Here is a 15,457-nt window from a genome sequence, read left to right on the forward strand (position 1 = left end):
GTCCTATACTGTTGCACAAGTCTCGTTTAAATAGAAATTCAGTCACTTATCATATAAAATTAAAGCATGGCACTATAGGGAAAAAAGTCTTCTACATGTTTATTTAGAAGTAAGATATATTGAGTTAAAAATGACTTGATTAAGTGAATATAGTTTGCACCCTCAAATTGTTTCCAGAAAAAAAAAATTTCAATGTAGGAGTTCAAAAGTCCAGTCTTTTCAAAGCTTCTTCATAAGAAATGCTTCATAGTAATAGCTTTTATGTAGTTTTGCAAATTTTCTATATAAAATTCAGACAGCAAATACATTTTATAGTCTAAAGTTATAATTCAAGGATTTTTTCATGTCTGGCAAGACTAGGCTTTCACTAAAGTAATTCACTAATTTCACTAAATTAAAAATTAACCAGTTGAATTTTCACTGCTAGAATGACATGCTGGATATTCTAAATACATTTTTCTTTAGATTTCATTTTGTTTAGATTTCATTTATTGAAATTAAGAATAGATGAAAGATTTATTGTAAACTGCTTCTTTTCTTTTCACCGAAAGTTTATTATTCTTGCAGGTATCAGTTTTAAAAATTACAAACATAACAATTAAAGGGATAATTATGGTTGTGAGGAAAAAAGGGATTTCTTATGTACTTGTAGAAAACAGTTGCTTATTCTCTGGCACTCAGGATGCACCTCTACAAAGAGCACATTGCAATAAACTAAACAGGGATTATTACTGAACTTTGGGATTGAGTGTGCAGACTCTGACAATATGTCTCTCACTAGACAGATAGGACATCTTCAGGAATGATGCAGTTAACTCAGTAGTCTTAGCTATGCAAGCACATTCCTTGCCTTTCAGATTCAGGACTGAATTCAGTACACCCAAATGATGAACCTATATTTTCAGGATGATTGCAACTGTGAGAGTGAATTCTCACTCTGATAAAGAGAGGTAACTGTTATGTAAATACTACCAGGTATAAGTCCTGATCTCCTATATGCTCTGTCCACAAAAAATATGAAAGAGAGACATTTATTACTTTGTGTGTATATACATATACATATACATTTGAAAACAAAGATAATGGTTGGAATTCTTGTGCTGTAACCTTAACTTTTTTTTCTTAATACATTTAACTAATCCGAGCTCAAAGAAGGGTTGGTTGTTGCCAGTTCAGTTTGGTGTCATAGGGTACCAAATCCATCTCTCTAGAGGTTGAATTCCTGTCCCCTGATTTGTCTTTCATCTGACCAGGTGCATCTTGTCCTGGTGACTGAGCATAATTTTTTTCTCATACAATCATTTATGTTATATATAATATTTAAAAGCAAACACTTTTTAGATGTTAAGCAATGTCCTTAGAGTTCAATAAAGGAAAGAGAGAGAGTTGGTGTCATATTGGTGGTACAGAACTATTTTTTTTCCCCCTCGGTAGTTCCTTATATATATTAACTGGAATGGGGGAAAAGAAGGAATCTTGACAGACATCCTGGCCAATAAAACTGTGTCTCTTGGGCAGAAGAATGCCACATCCATGGTATTAAGGGTACTAAAAAGTCCAGAACAACCAGCAGAGAAATCCTTCCTCCGTTCAGTTTTTAAAATAGATAATCAAGATAGGTGACCATTCTCCATCAAAGCTCAGCTTTGAGATTACATCATAAGCAAGCAGATTCTAGTCCTTCACTTCACATGCGAAGAAAACATTTACAGAAATTGAATTGTGATTCCATTATAAAGAGGGCTTGCACTTGATACACAGCAGTTGCTGGGATTCTGTCATATTGGCTTCATTAACTTTGCTTTGGTAAATCTATTTCTTGGGCTTTGCCTAATTTTCACTTTTTCTTGCTTCATCTCAATCCATCATATTTTTCTTCTCTTTTGATATTCCTTATGGAAGGAGGAAAGGGATGTGTGTGTCTCTGTTTCTGTGTGAGAGAGAGGCTTGTGTTACATAAAGATTGATATATGTCTATCTGGGGGATTTATTAATTTATAAATCAGGCGTCTTATATTAAAGGCAATTCATTTTCAACTCTATGTTTGTATACATTTGCAACATGCACACGTTTATTGCTGGGAGAGGAATTTCTAGGATCAGTTTCAGCTGAGTTGGCAACTCTAGATTGACATTGGTGGGGAAGCTGGACATGCACTGCATTTTTTTGTATGTATAGGTATAAATGTATTTTGTCTTCCTTCTTGTGTGGAAGGAGATTGTCATAAAATCAGAATTCGCTTCCTTTCAGGTAAATATGGTGTAAATAAAAACAGGAAGAAAAATTCAACAGCATTTAAAAAACATACATCTATTTTAAACTTAATAGATTTTCATTTTTTGATTGTATGGATCTCCCGGCAGGAGGCCTTCATTCAGTGTTTTACTGATTAAAAGAGCTCTATGTTAGGTTAAGTAAGATAACATCAAGAAATCCTGATAGTGCAAATATTAAATGGATCTGAGGTTGCTGTATATCTGTATCTTACAGAAATTGCATGACTTCTGAAAGTTTCAGAAGATCTGCCGACATAAATAAAGGGTTACATGAGGGACTGTCTTACCTCCATTATATCAACCTGTCCCACTCAATCAAGTAGAGAGAGTATGCTACGGACCCTGTTGATGAAAGAATGTCAACTGTTGGGGCCCAGAAAGAGAGCCTTCTCTGCCATTGCCCCCACCCTATGGAATACCTTCCCCCCAGAGGTGAGGCAGGCTCCTGCCCTACTCTCTCGACCTTCCAGAAAGGGATGAAGATCTGGGTCTGCCAACTTGCGTGGGGCGAGAAGAGGGGCAACCGAACCTGGGGTTGGCTAGTACCACGAAGATGGTCCTGTAGGTAATAACCTTATCTACCATCAGTTCCTTGGAAGATATTATTATTTATGTACGAATATGGTTTTTATTGTATTTTAATTAATATTCTTGTTTTTAATGTAAACCGTCCAGAGTTGCTCCTTAGTGAGATGGGCAGTGACCAAATTTTAAATAAATAAATAAATAAATGCAACTGACAATGAAGGAGGAGTATTTAAATATGCTGAAACAAATCCATCCATAGAACTTTCTTTTTTGGCTTGAACTATATTGCCATGTTATATAGAAAATTCTATATATTTTAAATATATTATTTAAAGGTTTATATAGCTATAATTTAATTGAAAACTATTATATATTATATTATATTATATTATATTATATTATATTATATTATATCATATTATATTGTATTGTATTGTATTATATTATATCATATTATATTTATTATATTATATTTATTATATTATATTATAATATGGGTCTGCCTGTCTCAGATTACGTCTGCCCATCTCATTAGGTCCAGCAGGAGAGGCATGTTCCAGGTCCCATCTATTAGGGAGTGCCATCTGACAGGGTCTAAGAAGATAACCTTTTCTGTCATGGAGCCCATCCTTTGGAACATCACCCCCTGGAGATTAGATTGGCCCCAAACCTGCTGGCCATTCATAAGGCCTTAAAGACATGGTTGTGTCACCAAGCTTGGGGATCTGGATGTGTGGCAGAGCCTGTGCAGTGATTATGTTGATTTGTTCTTGGTAGTTTTGTTTTTTATTTCATGATTATGTTTGCATTGTTTCTATTTTTGTGTGTTTCGTGGTGTTTTTGTTGTTAGCTGGCCAGAGTTGTGTATTTGAGATGGATGGTACATACAAACAAACACATACATACATACATACTCCTATTGTCTTGACCTGTAATAGTTGGATACTCAAAGAGCCTTGAATGCTGTAATTCATATTTTAAATTTCCTTGGAAGGCTTCTTGTTTTGATAGCTGCATTGCATGTAACTTGGCTAGTCCTGCATCATATTTTTAAAATAAAAGAAATTGAATATTAGCAGTTGTTGTTTTACTGCCCATTTTGATAAAGTTATTGATGCTCAATAATAACTTATTTATGCTTTAAGACCAAATAACAGAGGAATTACACATTCCAAAGAAATAGAAATAATGGTAAAAACAAAAATGAAAAAAAAAAAGATTAAGCAGGAAATTAGTTACTAATTAATCTTATCCATGCCATGAAGAAATAAACATATAAGATATTTGTTATATAATAATTAAAAAGTCAAAACTATTAGCCTCTTAATGACAGTAGCAATTGCACAAAACTTGATTACTTTCCTATGTGTTTCAAAACACATCAGTCAAAAGGAGGCTAATTTTCTCTTTGTCAGACCAGCAATACATTTCAACAACAGGGTGGTTATTACGTCTGCATCTCAAGCTATATAAAAACTGCAAAATAAGAAAAGGGTAACAGACTCTGTGTCATGCAAATGGCAATGCCTTGGATTAACATATTGTATTTCCCCTCTGATATCATGGAAGCCAGAGGATCAAATCTTGAAGCTCTTTGACACTGAGAATGATTGTTAAGCAATTTGCTAGGTAAAATGTCTTCCACTCAGAAAGAAAATTGTGGAAAGAAGGGGGGATAATAGTGTAGTCACTGAAAATTGGTATCAAAAGTATGGTGTTTAAATTCCATTTTGGTTCCTCAGGTCCTAGTGGAATCAAGTACTGAACTAAGAGCCGATTACTTTAGAATGGTTGGGTTTAATGTCTTTTTCAAAGGTGAATGAAAACTATTCAGGAGAGTCAGAGTGGCCAAAGAGCCCTCTGTGAAAACCAATTTAGCCTAGAATCTAACTTGGCAAAATCTCATGAGCTTCAAGTGTAACAAACAATTGGGTATGTTTTGGGGAACTCAGAGAGTAGACTTTTCAATTTTTTATTTGCTTCAGTGGATCAGAAATCTTTATAGAGACAAATTCAGGAGTCATATAGCAGAAAAATATTCACTGTAGCCCTAATATTATTAATACACACAGGGACATAGTTACTGCCTCTGAACTTCAGAATTGTGCTGGCAGTGACAGCTTTCAGATGTTCTCTTTGAACTGTGGAAAACTCAGGCTTTTAAAGGCTTTGGTTTGTTTGATGCTGGCTTTCTTTGTTTCCAGTGAGTACAGTAAGCAAATTTTTGTTGAAGAGCACTACCTTTGTCTCAGTGTAATTGATGACAAGTCTATCCTTTCCATAGTATAATACAAGTGTCTACAGACTCAGTCCTAGGCCCACTTGAGTTGAGCAGAATATGATAGCATCACCTGCATGATGAAAAACAAGAGGTTTATTTGCCAGTTTGGGTGGATGAAAGTCAGAGTTTGGTTTACAGAGTTTATATAAAATTTGAGAATGTTGCTTTATTTCTTTTTAAGTAGGGATTAGTACTGAAAGTGAATCTGGAGCATATCAGATTGGCACTGAAATATTTTCGTATAATTTTGTAATAAATCGTAGGAGTCTTCTACCAAAGCAAGTAGTTACCAGCTTTCCTAAAGCTGAATCCTAGGAACTGAGCCAAGCATTATCCTTTAATTGATAAAGGCAACGTATAGGACACATTTTGGATGATAGGTATACCTTTCCACTAAGTGTATTAGAACTGTACAATAGATGAGTATGGAGCTTCCTGGTCTAAATTGCACTTGCTTCTCAACCTGAAACTTACCCTAAGTTAGCCAGTCATACTGTTTCCAATATAAGCGTCCAATTTATAGTTTATTAATTATGTTAGGAGGCTAATTGGCCAATAACTGACTGGGTCAAAATTAGCTCCCTTTCAAAACTGAGCCATAGTAGATTAGGACCAGTCCTGCGATATCTGACAAGCTAAATAAGGAGAACACGGGTAATCAGTCAGGTTTGGCTTTAGTAATTTGGCCAGGATCAAGTCCCCTTCCATCTCATTTTTTCAGTTGGATATCAATTTGTAGATGCCTGCACAGTTTTGGATGACCAAGAGAGTTTGAATTACTTAGCTCATCACTGAATAACATTTGGAAATGCTCAGCTCAATCTTTGGAGAGAATTGATAGTGCAAGCCCAATTGAATCCTTTAGAAAAGTTTAGGCTGTCAAATTCTAAAAAGGCGAGGTCTTTCTTAACCATATGCAGTAGTAGCAGTTGTTTAATTTGAACTTCTTTTTTTCTCTCTTTAAAATAAACTAGACAACCCATGACCTGTTGGGTCATTGTTTCAGAGATATTTCCTTACCGAAACAGAGAAACAGAATAACCAAGGTCAAAAAGCCAGTGGGAGTATGACCAACTTATGACTTGCTGCCGGCTTCTCCATTGACTTTGCTTGTGGGAAGCTGTCAGGGAGTGTCAGAAATCTCCCTCCCTCCCTCCCTCCTACTGTTTTCCTCCTTCCCTCTCCCTTCCTTCCCTCCTTCCTTCTTTCCTCCCTCCCTCTCTCTTCCTTCCTCCCTTCCTCCCTCTCCCTTCTTCCCTCCCCCTTCCTTCTTTTCTTCCTTTCCTCCCTCCCTTCCTCACCTCAGAACACTTTAGAATCCCTGCTGGCTTCTCCACTGAGTTTTGGGAAACTGTCAGGGACAGTTTAAAAAGAGGATCACGTGACCATGGCTGACTGGCACGCAGCGAGAGCACAAAGGGACTGGCAGAGTGTGTGTGGGTTGGGAAGACTTACCTGAGCGACTTGTGACCTTCCCTGCCAGGTTCTCCATTGACTTTCTTCCTGCAAGCTTCCCACAAGCAAAGATTTTGCTAGTGGTAAGGTGCCAAGGAACGTTGGCAAAGAGGTCAGTTCCTTCCTGCTTACCCTTTGACTTGTGAGAAGCTGTCAGGGAACATTGGAAATGTGGATCACATGACCACAGCAGCACCGCTGAACAGCAGCAGCAAAACAGCGCTGAATCGGCAACAACTTTCCATAATTTCATTCCCACAGGAGTCATGGGTCCCTACTTTCTGTAAGTTAGTTCATTTGAGGTACCTTGGTTGGAAAATTGTTGCCCTACAGAGCACCACTTTGCCCAGTTAAACGGTATAGACAGGAGAGTTTTAGTAATATCTAGGTACATAGTTTTTGTTTTTTTTAAAGAAAACTAATTCCCACAGGAAGTTATTATTTATTTATTAAACTTATTTGTATGCTGCCACTATCAAAAATGACTCTTGGTGGCTTACATAGAGTAAAAGGCCTAAAAGTTCCACTGATTTGGCTTTGGCTGTAACACAGTCCAATCAAACCACAACTTTGGATTAAACCTGTGTACAGAATTGTTAATGGAGCATTACTGATGCTTAATAGAAAGATTGAAAGTTTCTTTCTTTTGATATATATTTTATTCTTTTCTTTCCTCTAACATTAGATTCTAACTGCTGAAATAGTATGACATTGGAACAAGAGGAACATAACAGATTTAACGAACATGAATCTAAGCAAACCAGAAAAGCATTTATTTTAATTTTAGACTATTGCATCATATGCTAGGATGCTTGCTCAAAACTCATTGGGGAATTAAATTAAAACAGAGCCATCTGTTTATCTTTACATTTGCTGTGAGGACAAAAAAAACCCATGTTAAATTAGCATTACATAACAAGCTTGCTAACAAAATGCTTAGTATGAGTTCTTATTTCAAATTAACCCATAACTGCCTGTTTTCAACAGCATTGATGTGCTAGTTAGCTTATGTAGTTTCTACCCTAGTTGTATCTCTTAGTTTATTTCTACCTTATGTTATTAAATTGCTGAGATTCTTAGGTGGAGATAGTGACTAGATGAAGTCAGTAAGAGTGATACTCATACAACTAAAATTGCAGCTCATTGGCAGCTTCAAAATAGATTAGCTAAGTTTTTTGGTCAGAAATACAGTATTGATTTCTGATCCTGGTTGTCTTTGCTTTGCTTTTAACCTTTGAGTAAGCTTTATTATGTTTTGATATCTCAATGGCAGAAAAAAGCAAAATACAGTGTCACAAGAATGATTATAAAAATACAAGCATTCCTGCTCAGGTTTCAGATATTTATTTTACATCTATTCTTTGACCTACTTTCATTTACCAGAAATAAATGGAATCATTACAAACTTAAATAAGTGCTAAAAATTAAGATTTAAGAGATCCATATATTTTATTATAATTATATTTTAATATAATTTCATCATAATAATTACCTTGTTCTTTTGAAGTATTATCCTGCTATAGTAGAGTACCAGACTAAGTCCCAGCCTAACCCCAATCCTCTGTCAACCTTGCTGACCATTTTCAACAGTATGAACAGTCACACTGTATACTAGGCAGCTTCTCTCTATTTCGAACAGTCTAGCAAGAATTAGTTTTCTTGTGTAAAGTGCAAACAGAGCTTATTTGAATGATTAGTCTTTCTTTTCTATGCACATATAAGAGAACATATACAACAGATCTAAGAAAATAACATGATTAATAGTGTTTATGAGTTGTACTTCATTTTAGATTAACTGCTGTTTGTGATAATTTCTCTCTAAAACCTCAAATGCCTTGCTTAAGCTTAAAAGAGCATACAGTACTGAGTTCACTATAATCTAAAGGCTATTGGCTGGCTCCTTTTACTTTTTATCGGGAGGCTTCTCTATTCATTCTCCTTCTTCCCAAATGTTTCTTCTAATTACAAAAGAAAACATTTTTACTCCTAATTACTTCATCTCTAGGAAGCAGACTAGTCAAAATATTTTATATAGAATTTAAATTACTGCCGTTAAAAAAAACGCACAAATTAAAAATGTGTAACTAATATTGCTAACAGTGCGCATGCAAAAGCACCTGTTCCAGTGGAATACAAACATCACACAGGTCCAATAGTTTCATATCTCTATAATTAATTGGCTAGCTGATCTTTGACAAATCAAATCACAATTTCGTCCCTGTATATTCTTAAAAAATCCTTTGTAACATGTCAAAGCACTACAATTTTACATTATGGACTTATTTTAAATAGTAGCAGTACAAATGTTTTCTTAACTCTAGTTCTGTTCGTTAGTTTTATTTTTGACAGCTCTGTACTCTTTTATGGTCAGATGCACGTGCTATAACAAAATAAAGGTAATGGCTTTAATTGGGAAAACTACTGATGTAAAATGGAGATATCTTGTGTTTTCTTTCTTATGGTCTTCTCTAGTTTTACACTTCAGAAGAGTTACCTCATAAGACAGAATATCAAATCTTTTCATGTTAATTTTTGCTGCTCTGTATTTTTCAACAAGAGAGATGAAAGCCAACATAGATGCTTAAAATCAGGCTTGGGATCAGATCATAGCTCCTTTACAGTTGTGTCATAATTTGTCAAATTAAGATAACCTGAATTGTCTAGTAGAGCTTATTTTTTATTGTCCAGTAAATCTTGTTTCTTATTCACAGTATCGTTAAAGCATCAGTCAGGTTTATGCCTCAGTAGGCCTGTTGTTAAAAAAAAAAAAATCAGACAAATACCCATCACAAGTAGAACTAAGTCCCTATTTTCACACAGGCCCTGCTCATTGAAACAATAAAGCAGTATTTACATGATTTAGTCTTATTGAATCCTAGTGCCACTTGTAAACAGTTTTTGTTATCACCATTATTTTTAATTGTTCTTTAAAAACTGTGTGGAATAAATTTTTGATAACATACCTTTTGAGCTGATTGATGAAGTAATGCTTAGCTTTTCAAAATCTGAGAAGGGAGAAATTATTTGCTCCCTTATTAAAACACTTCTATAGCTACAAATACCCAAGTATCTCCTAATTGGCTATTTCTTTAATGCTTTCTTTCCTATAAATAAGTGTCTCATTCTGTGTATTCTTTTAGGCTTTCCATTCTTTAAATTCCTTAAATTGTTATTTGTAGCAAGAATGTCTAAATAAGGATAGTCTGACAGCAGCATTAGAGAAGATTGTTAGTGAGCTATTTGGATATCCACAGCTTCCAAAATTGTAAATTGCTTGATATGCAGCAATTGTTATCCTGAATTGCAGGGTTAGAGTTTCTATTTTAACCCATAGGATGTGAATGCTGTTTTACTATCATTAGTAAAAACTAAATATTTTTAATTTTACTTCATAATTTATTTTATATAATTTGTTCCTATCCTCAGGAAATACATTTTATATACTTCAGAGAGATGTTCAGAGACAAAGGCTTAAGCTCAATTCAGCAAGTGGACTAAAGTTGCCCAATCTATTAATTAGTTGACAGACTTAAGACTATTCAGATATCTGTGTTATCCTTGTTTTATATTGTTGACAGATTGTATACACTTACATTCCTATCATTCTGTTACCTTTTGAAATAAACAGTGTTACACAAAGAGGAGTAATTAGTAGTAAGCAATATAAATTAAAGCCAGGAAGTTTTAAAAAAAGGAAAGCCAAAATAATTCTTGAAAGTGTATTGTCAAGATGTTTTGGAAGAATTTATAGAATTCCCTTTTTAGCGGGAGAGAAAGAAAGAGGGAGAATGTATATGATAATTGAATTTATGAAATTTAATTTGGCAGGTGCATCTAATTTCAGTGTTTGAATAGCCTTCTATGTTTATGTATGAAGTTAAAACGCATTGGTTGTGGAGGGCTGCATGATGTTAACATTTAATATGTCCAAATATAAATTGAACGCATCCATATTTGAATTAGTAGAAGGGGATGTAATTTTTTATAGAATTTTTGAAAAACTGTAGTAATCTTTTTGAGTGTAGAAATGATTATGCCCTGATTATTTTTGATATTAGCTAAATAATTGTATATATATAAACAGTAATTATCTAAGAGTAACAACTCACCTCTCTCTTTCAGAGATGCTTTAAAAACTTTCTTGCTTGCTTTTATATATCAAATATATATATTTGAACATTTCATAGAGAAAAAATATTATTTTTGCTTAGTTAATATACTGCACAATTCTTTACTGCACAATATGACATATTACCTTCGTTGTTCCTGAATTGTAGGAAAAATATTCTTAATGCTGTGTTTCTAGAAAAGAATATTATCATTTCCTCCTCTAGCTTTTTCCAAGGTAGACTGATAGTATGTTGGTTTAAGCCTAGGGATTATAGTTAATCCACTCTTCGGGTGAGATGTCCTGGTCTTCCAGAATAGTCATTATTTTGTACTGAAAGACATTATGGAAATATTTTAAATATCAAGAACAAAGGTGCAGAAAACTATTTTATTACTTGCATATAACAATATTATTGTAAGTTAACTCTGACTTTATATTGAGGTAGAGTAGTGGATGTTCATTGTTCTGTGATGCATGTGTGAGCTGATAATATGCTAATGATATTTTGGCATTGGTAGAAACACATGAGTTGTCATGTCACAGTGAGTAAATATGCTATATCCTAAGAATATTAAATTTGCATGTTAAATATGCACTACAGAGTTAACATAAAATATAGATTGTAGTGCTAAATAAAATATGGTCAAAACTTTTCATGGATTTTGGGCTTCTGGAGGAAGAAATGAAGATGGCTCTGCAAAAAACAGAGCTGATGACGGCAGCAGAATGAAGAGCTGGTAAGTTGACCAGCTCTTTGATAATTCATCTCCAGACAAGGAGAGGGCCTGAGATCACCCACAAATGCTCCAGACAGCTGCTCCTCATGAGGAGACTGCAAGGTAGCAGTCTCTGATGGGTTTAGAGCTGTGGGACACGGGAATAGCCATGTTGCTCAAACTGCATCCGGTGCCTTTGAAAGGACATTAAGTTCACATACTTCCTTTTCTAATCGCTTTCAGAAATGGATTGTTAACTGCTTTTCAACTATTAGAAACCTTTGGATTAACAAGTTTTATAGCACCAGGTGAGTTTCCTTCAATCCTTAGTGAAAGAAAGTTTGAACTACAACTTTAAGAACTTAAAAAAAAAATTTTTTTGAATAAACAGCAAAACGGTGATTAAAATTTTGAGTTTGGAAAGTTACAAATGGACTAAGCATCCAGATAAATTTGAAATAAGATTTTGGAATTAATTATAAAGAATCCGTTCCTGTGGGAAAATGCTTCTGTTTTGAATTTTTTAAAAAACATAATAAGATAAGATTTTAAAAATTGGACACTAGAGGGAACTAAAGATTACAGTTAAAGAAGAACACATAAGCTTGACGTAGTTACAGAATGAAGCAAAATATTCTAACATTGGACGCATTGAAGTATATTTTTGAAACATTGACTCAGAAGTTAATTTTAATGGTATCAATAAAGACATCTTCCTCTATGGCGAGACTGTGTCCAAAGGATGTTATGGAAGAGGAACAAGTTCCTCCTGACAGATTGAGACTAAGTTGAAAGTGGATTTACAGATGACAGGCTACAAGAATGACATGGAAAAAGATGTTACCCTGGACATACAAAAGAAACCAGCTGATGTCTTAATAATTAAAAAGGATATACAAACAATAAAGCAAGAGAGTGGCCTGGATAATTTTCCTATATTGGATTTACAAAAGGGGCTTGTTAAAGTTTTGAAGAATCTCATGAGGAGGGACAAAGAAAAAATGAAAATAAATCAAGTTCTAGGACATTATTTGAATAGACTAGAGATTAAGATTGTTAGAAGTAAAAGGAAGGAATATAAAGTTGGTTTATTTGATCAAGATTAAAATAGATACAGTTGCAAGAAAAAGTATGTGAACCTTTTGGAATTTCATGGGGTTCTGCATTAATTTGTCATAAAATGTGATCTGACCGTCATCTAAGTCAAGAGTATTGACAAATATAATGTGCCTAAAATAATAACACAAAAACAATTCTGATCCTTCATGTCTTTATTGAGAACAACCATAAAAACCTCATAGTGCTAGTGGAAAAAGTATGTAAACCCTTGGAATCAATAACTGGTTGACAACCCCCCCCCCCCACCTGGCAGCAATATAGGCGCTTCCTGTAGCTGTGGATCAGACCTGCACATTGTTCAGGAGAGATTTTAGCCCATTCTTCCTGGCAGAACTGCTTTAGCTCTGTCATATTCTTTGGACATCTCATGTGTATGGCTTTCTTCAAGTCATTCCATAGCACCTCTATTGGGTTGAGGTCTGGGCTTTGACTTGGTCACTCCAAAAGGCAGGTTTTGTTTTTCTAAAGCCATTCTGTTGTGGACTTGCTCCGGTGTTTTGGGTGATTGTTCTGTTGCATCACCCAACTTCTACAGAGTTTCAGCTGACGTACAGACATTCTCACATTATCCTGAAGAATTTTTTGATACACTTGGGAATTCATCTTCCCCTCAATGACTGCAAGCTGGCCAGGCCCTGATGCAGCAAAGCAGGCCCAAATTATGTTTCCTCCACCATACTTTACGGTTGGGATGATGTTTTCATGATGATATGCAGTGCCCTTTTTACACCAGATGTAGTGCTGTGTGTTCTTTCCAAATAGTTCAATCTTTGTTCCATTAGTCCACAAAACATTTTGCCAATACCACTGTAGACTGTCAATGTGCTCTTTCACAAACTTCAGTCATGCAGTAATGTTCTTTGAAGGAAGCAGCGGGTTCCTTCGTGGTGTTCTGCCATAGACACCCTGCTTGTTCAATGTTTTACATACTGTAGACTCATGAACACAGATGTTAGCCAGTTCCAATGATGCCTTCAAATCTTTGGCTGTCACTTGGGGTTGTTTCTTTACCTCATTGATGAGCCTTCGTTGTGCTCTTGGGGTCATTTTGACTGGGCGCCCACTTCTTGGTAGAGTAGCCACAGTCCCAAAGTGTCTCCATTTGTAGATCATTTGCCTAACTGTAGACTGTGAATTTCTAAGGTCTTTGAAATCACTTTGTAACCCTTTCCAACTTTATGTAAATTAACAATTCTTGATCGTAGATCCTCTGAAAGCTCTTTTTGGTGAGGCATGGCTCACATAAGCATATTCTCCTTGTGAAGAGCAAACTCAAAGTTTGAGTGGTTTTTATTAGTTAGCATGGCTCTAGTCCACACCTCCAAACTCATTTTCTTAACAAGACTCCAGGTATGCTAACACCTGACTCCAGTTAGCTTTTTTGAGGTCAACTCAAGGGTTCACATACTTTTTCCACTAGCACTATGAGGTTTTTATGGTTGTTCTCAATAAAGACATGAAGGATCAGAATTGTTTTTGTGTTATTATTTTAGGCACATTATATTTGTCAATACTCTTGACCTAGATGACAGTCAGATCACATTTTATGACAAATTAATGCAGAACACCATGAAATTCCAAAAGGTTCACATACTTTTTCTTGCAACTGTATGTTGTTATTTCTGGTAACCCTGAATGGATGTTTGCTGACACCAGGACGGAAGTGACAATGTTTTATGGATTTGTTTATAGATAAGAGATAAGATATGGGAAGAAGAGATCATTTGTTGTATTTTAAGAAGAGGTGATAAGTTACTATACTCGTGATGAAGGTGGGAAGTAACTTCTTTAATATATTTCTTTTCTTTTTCTTTACTATAGCCTTACTTTTCCATTTTTCTTTTTCTTTTTTTCCTTTTCCCTTTCTTTTTTGGACCTTCTACTCTTTCTTTTTATTCCTCTATCTTTTTTTTTAGTTTGTATTAGTTTTTACTGTTGTAATTATAATCTTTAATAACATTACTATAAAAAAACTTTTCACAGATTTTGTTTTTACTGTTCAACAGAATTAAAATAGTTTCAACATGAACTAACTGGTTTGGATACTACAGTATTAAAACCTTGAATAAAATATTTTTCTGCAGCCAATTGGTTCTCATAACCACATTGATTTTTTTGAAATGATTGCTTCTAATGGAAGAAATAACCTAGCAAGAATTCATTTTCTCCTGTTTCTTATAAACAGGGGGAGGAAATGCACTAATCTTTTCCTCTCCAGGTTCAGCTATGTGTGGAAGAAAGTACAAAACACTTTGCATTCTGGTTTTCAGAACATCTACAGAATATTGCTGTGTTTTAAAACACTTTTTGGACAAAGGTATTGAGTACTTTTTCATAGGTTTTGCTTTTGTCTTTCAGCGTCTCTCTTGAAAGGTCTAAAACATGCTAATATTGTGCTGCTTCATGATATCATCCACACAAAGGAGACATTGACACTGGTATTTGAGTTTGTGGTAAGTTTATACATTTTTTGTCTTGGGCACTTAAAAACAGAATGGCTGACATTGGACAAAAGAGACCTGGATAACTTGCATAGTATTTCCTTGCTGCTGATAGGATGGGTTGATTCATTTTGGAGAGCAATATGAAGAACATTCCATAATTAAAATACTGTGATAATATCAGATATTGTATTACATGTTCTTTTTCAGATATGTGAGACAACCCTTTTTCAACTATCTTGAGTCTTTCCTCTCCCCCCTCCTCTATTTAGAGGTGTATAATTCCTATAATTATACTCATTTTTATAGTATGTATTCATTATCTGCATAAAATTTACTTTATTACATTTTGAAAGTTGCTTTAAAGGCTCCATGATGTGCTGAAATACATAAATATTTTAAACAAACTATTACTGCAGCCTTGCTTTTAACCGCTCACTTAGTAGTGGTAAAAGAACGAGAACTGGTACATTGTATGAAAGGAGGAAGTGCAAAGAACAGAGAATCCCCCTAATATGAAACTAGCATA

At 34.8% G+C, this 15,457-nt stretch overlaps 1 protein-coding gene across 3 annotated transcripts in view; it reads left to right on the forward strand.

Annotated features, from left to right (window-relative positions):
* The window catches only part of CDK14 (cyclin dependent kinase 14), a 251,509-nt gene that overhangs the window by 84,055 nt on the left and 151,997 nt on the right, over nucleotides 1-15,457 (forward strand). For all 3 annotated transcript variants that reach the window (XM_007424673.3, XM_088150533.1, XM_025164414.2), the window contains one exon: nucleotides 14,846-14,940. In XM_007424673.3, coding sequence (XP_007424735.1) covers nucleotides 14,846-14,940 — 95 coding nt within the window. The remainder of the gene's footprint in view (nucleotides 1-14,845; nucleotides 14,941-15,457) is intronic.

This window comes from Python bivittatus, unplaced genomic scaffold, assembly GCF_059951505.1.
Source record: "Python bivittatus isolate LINGU-HERP-01145 unplaced genomic scaffold, Pbiv_v1 ctg000610_np1212, whole genome shotgun sequence".
NCBI classification, from domain to species: Eukaryota; Metazoa; Chordata; class Lepidosauria; order Squamata; family Pythonidae; genus Python; species Python bivittatus.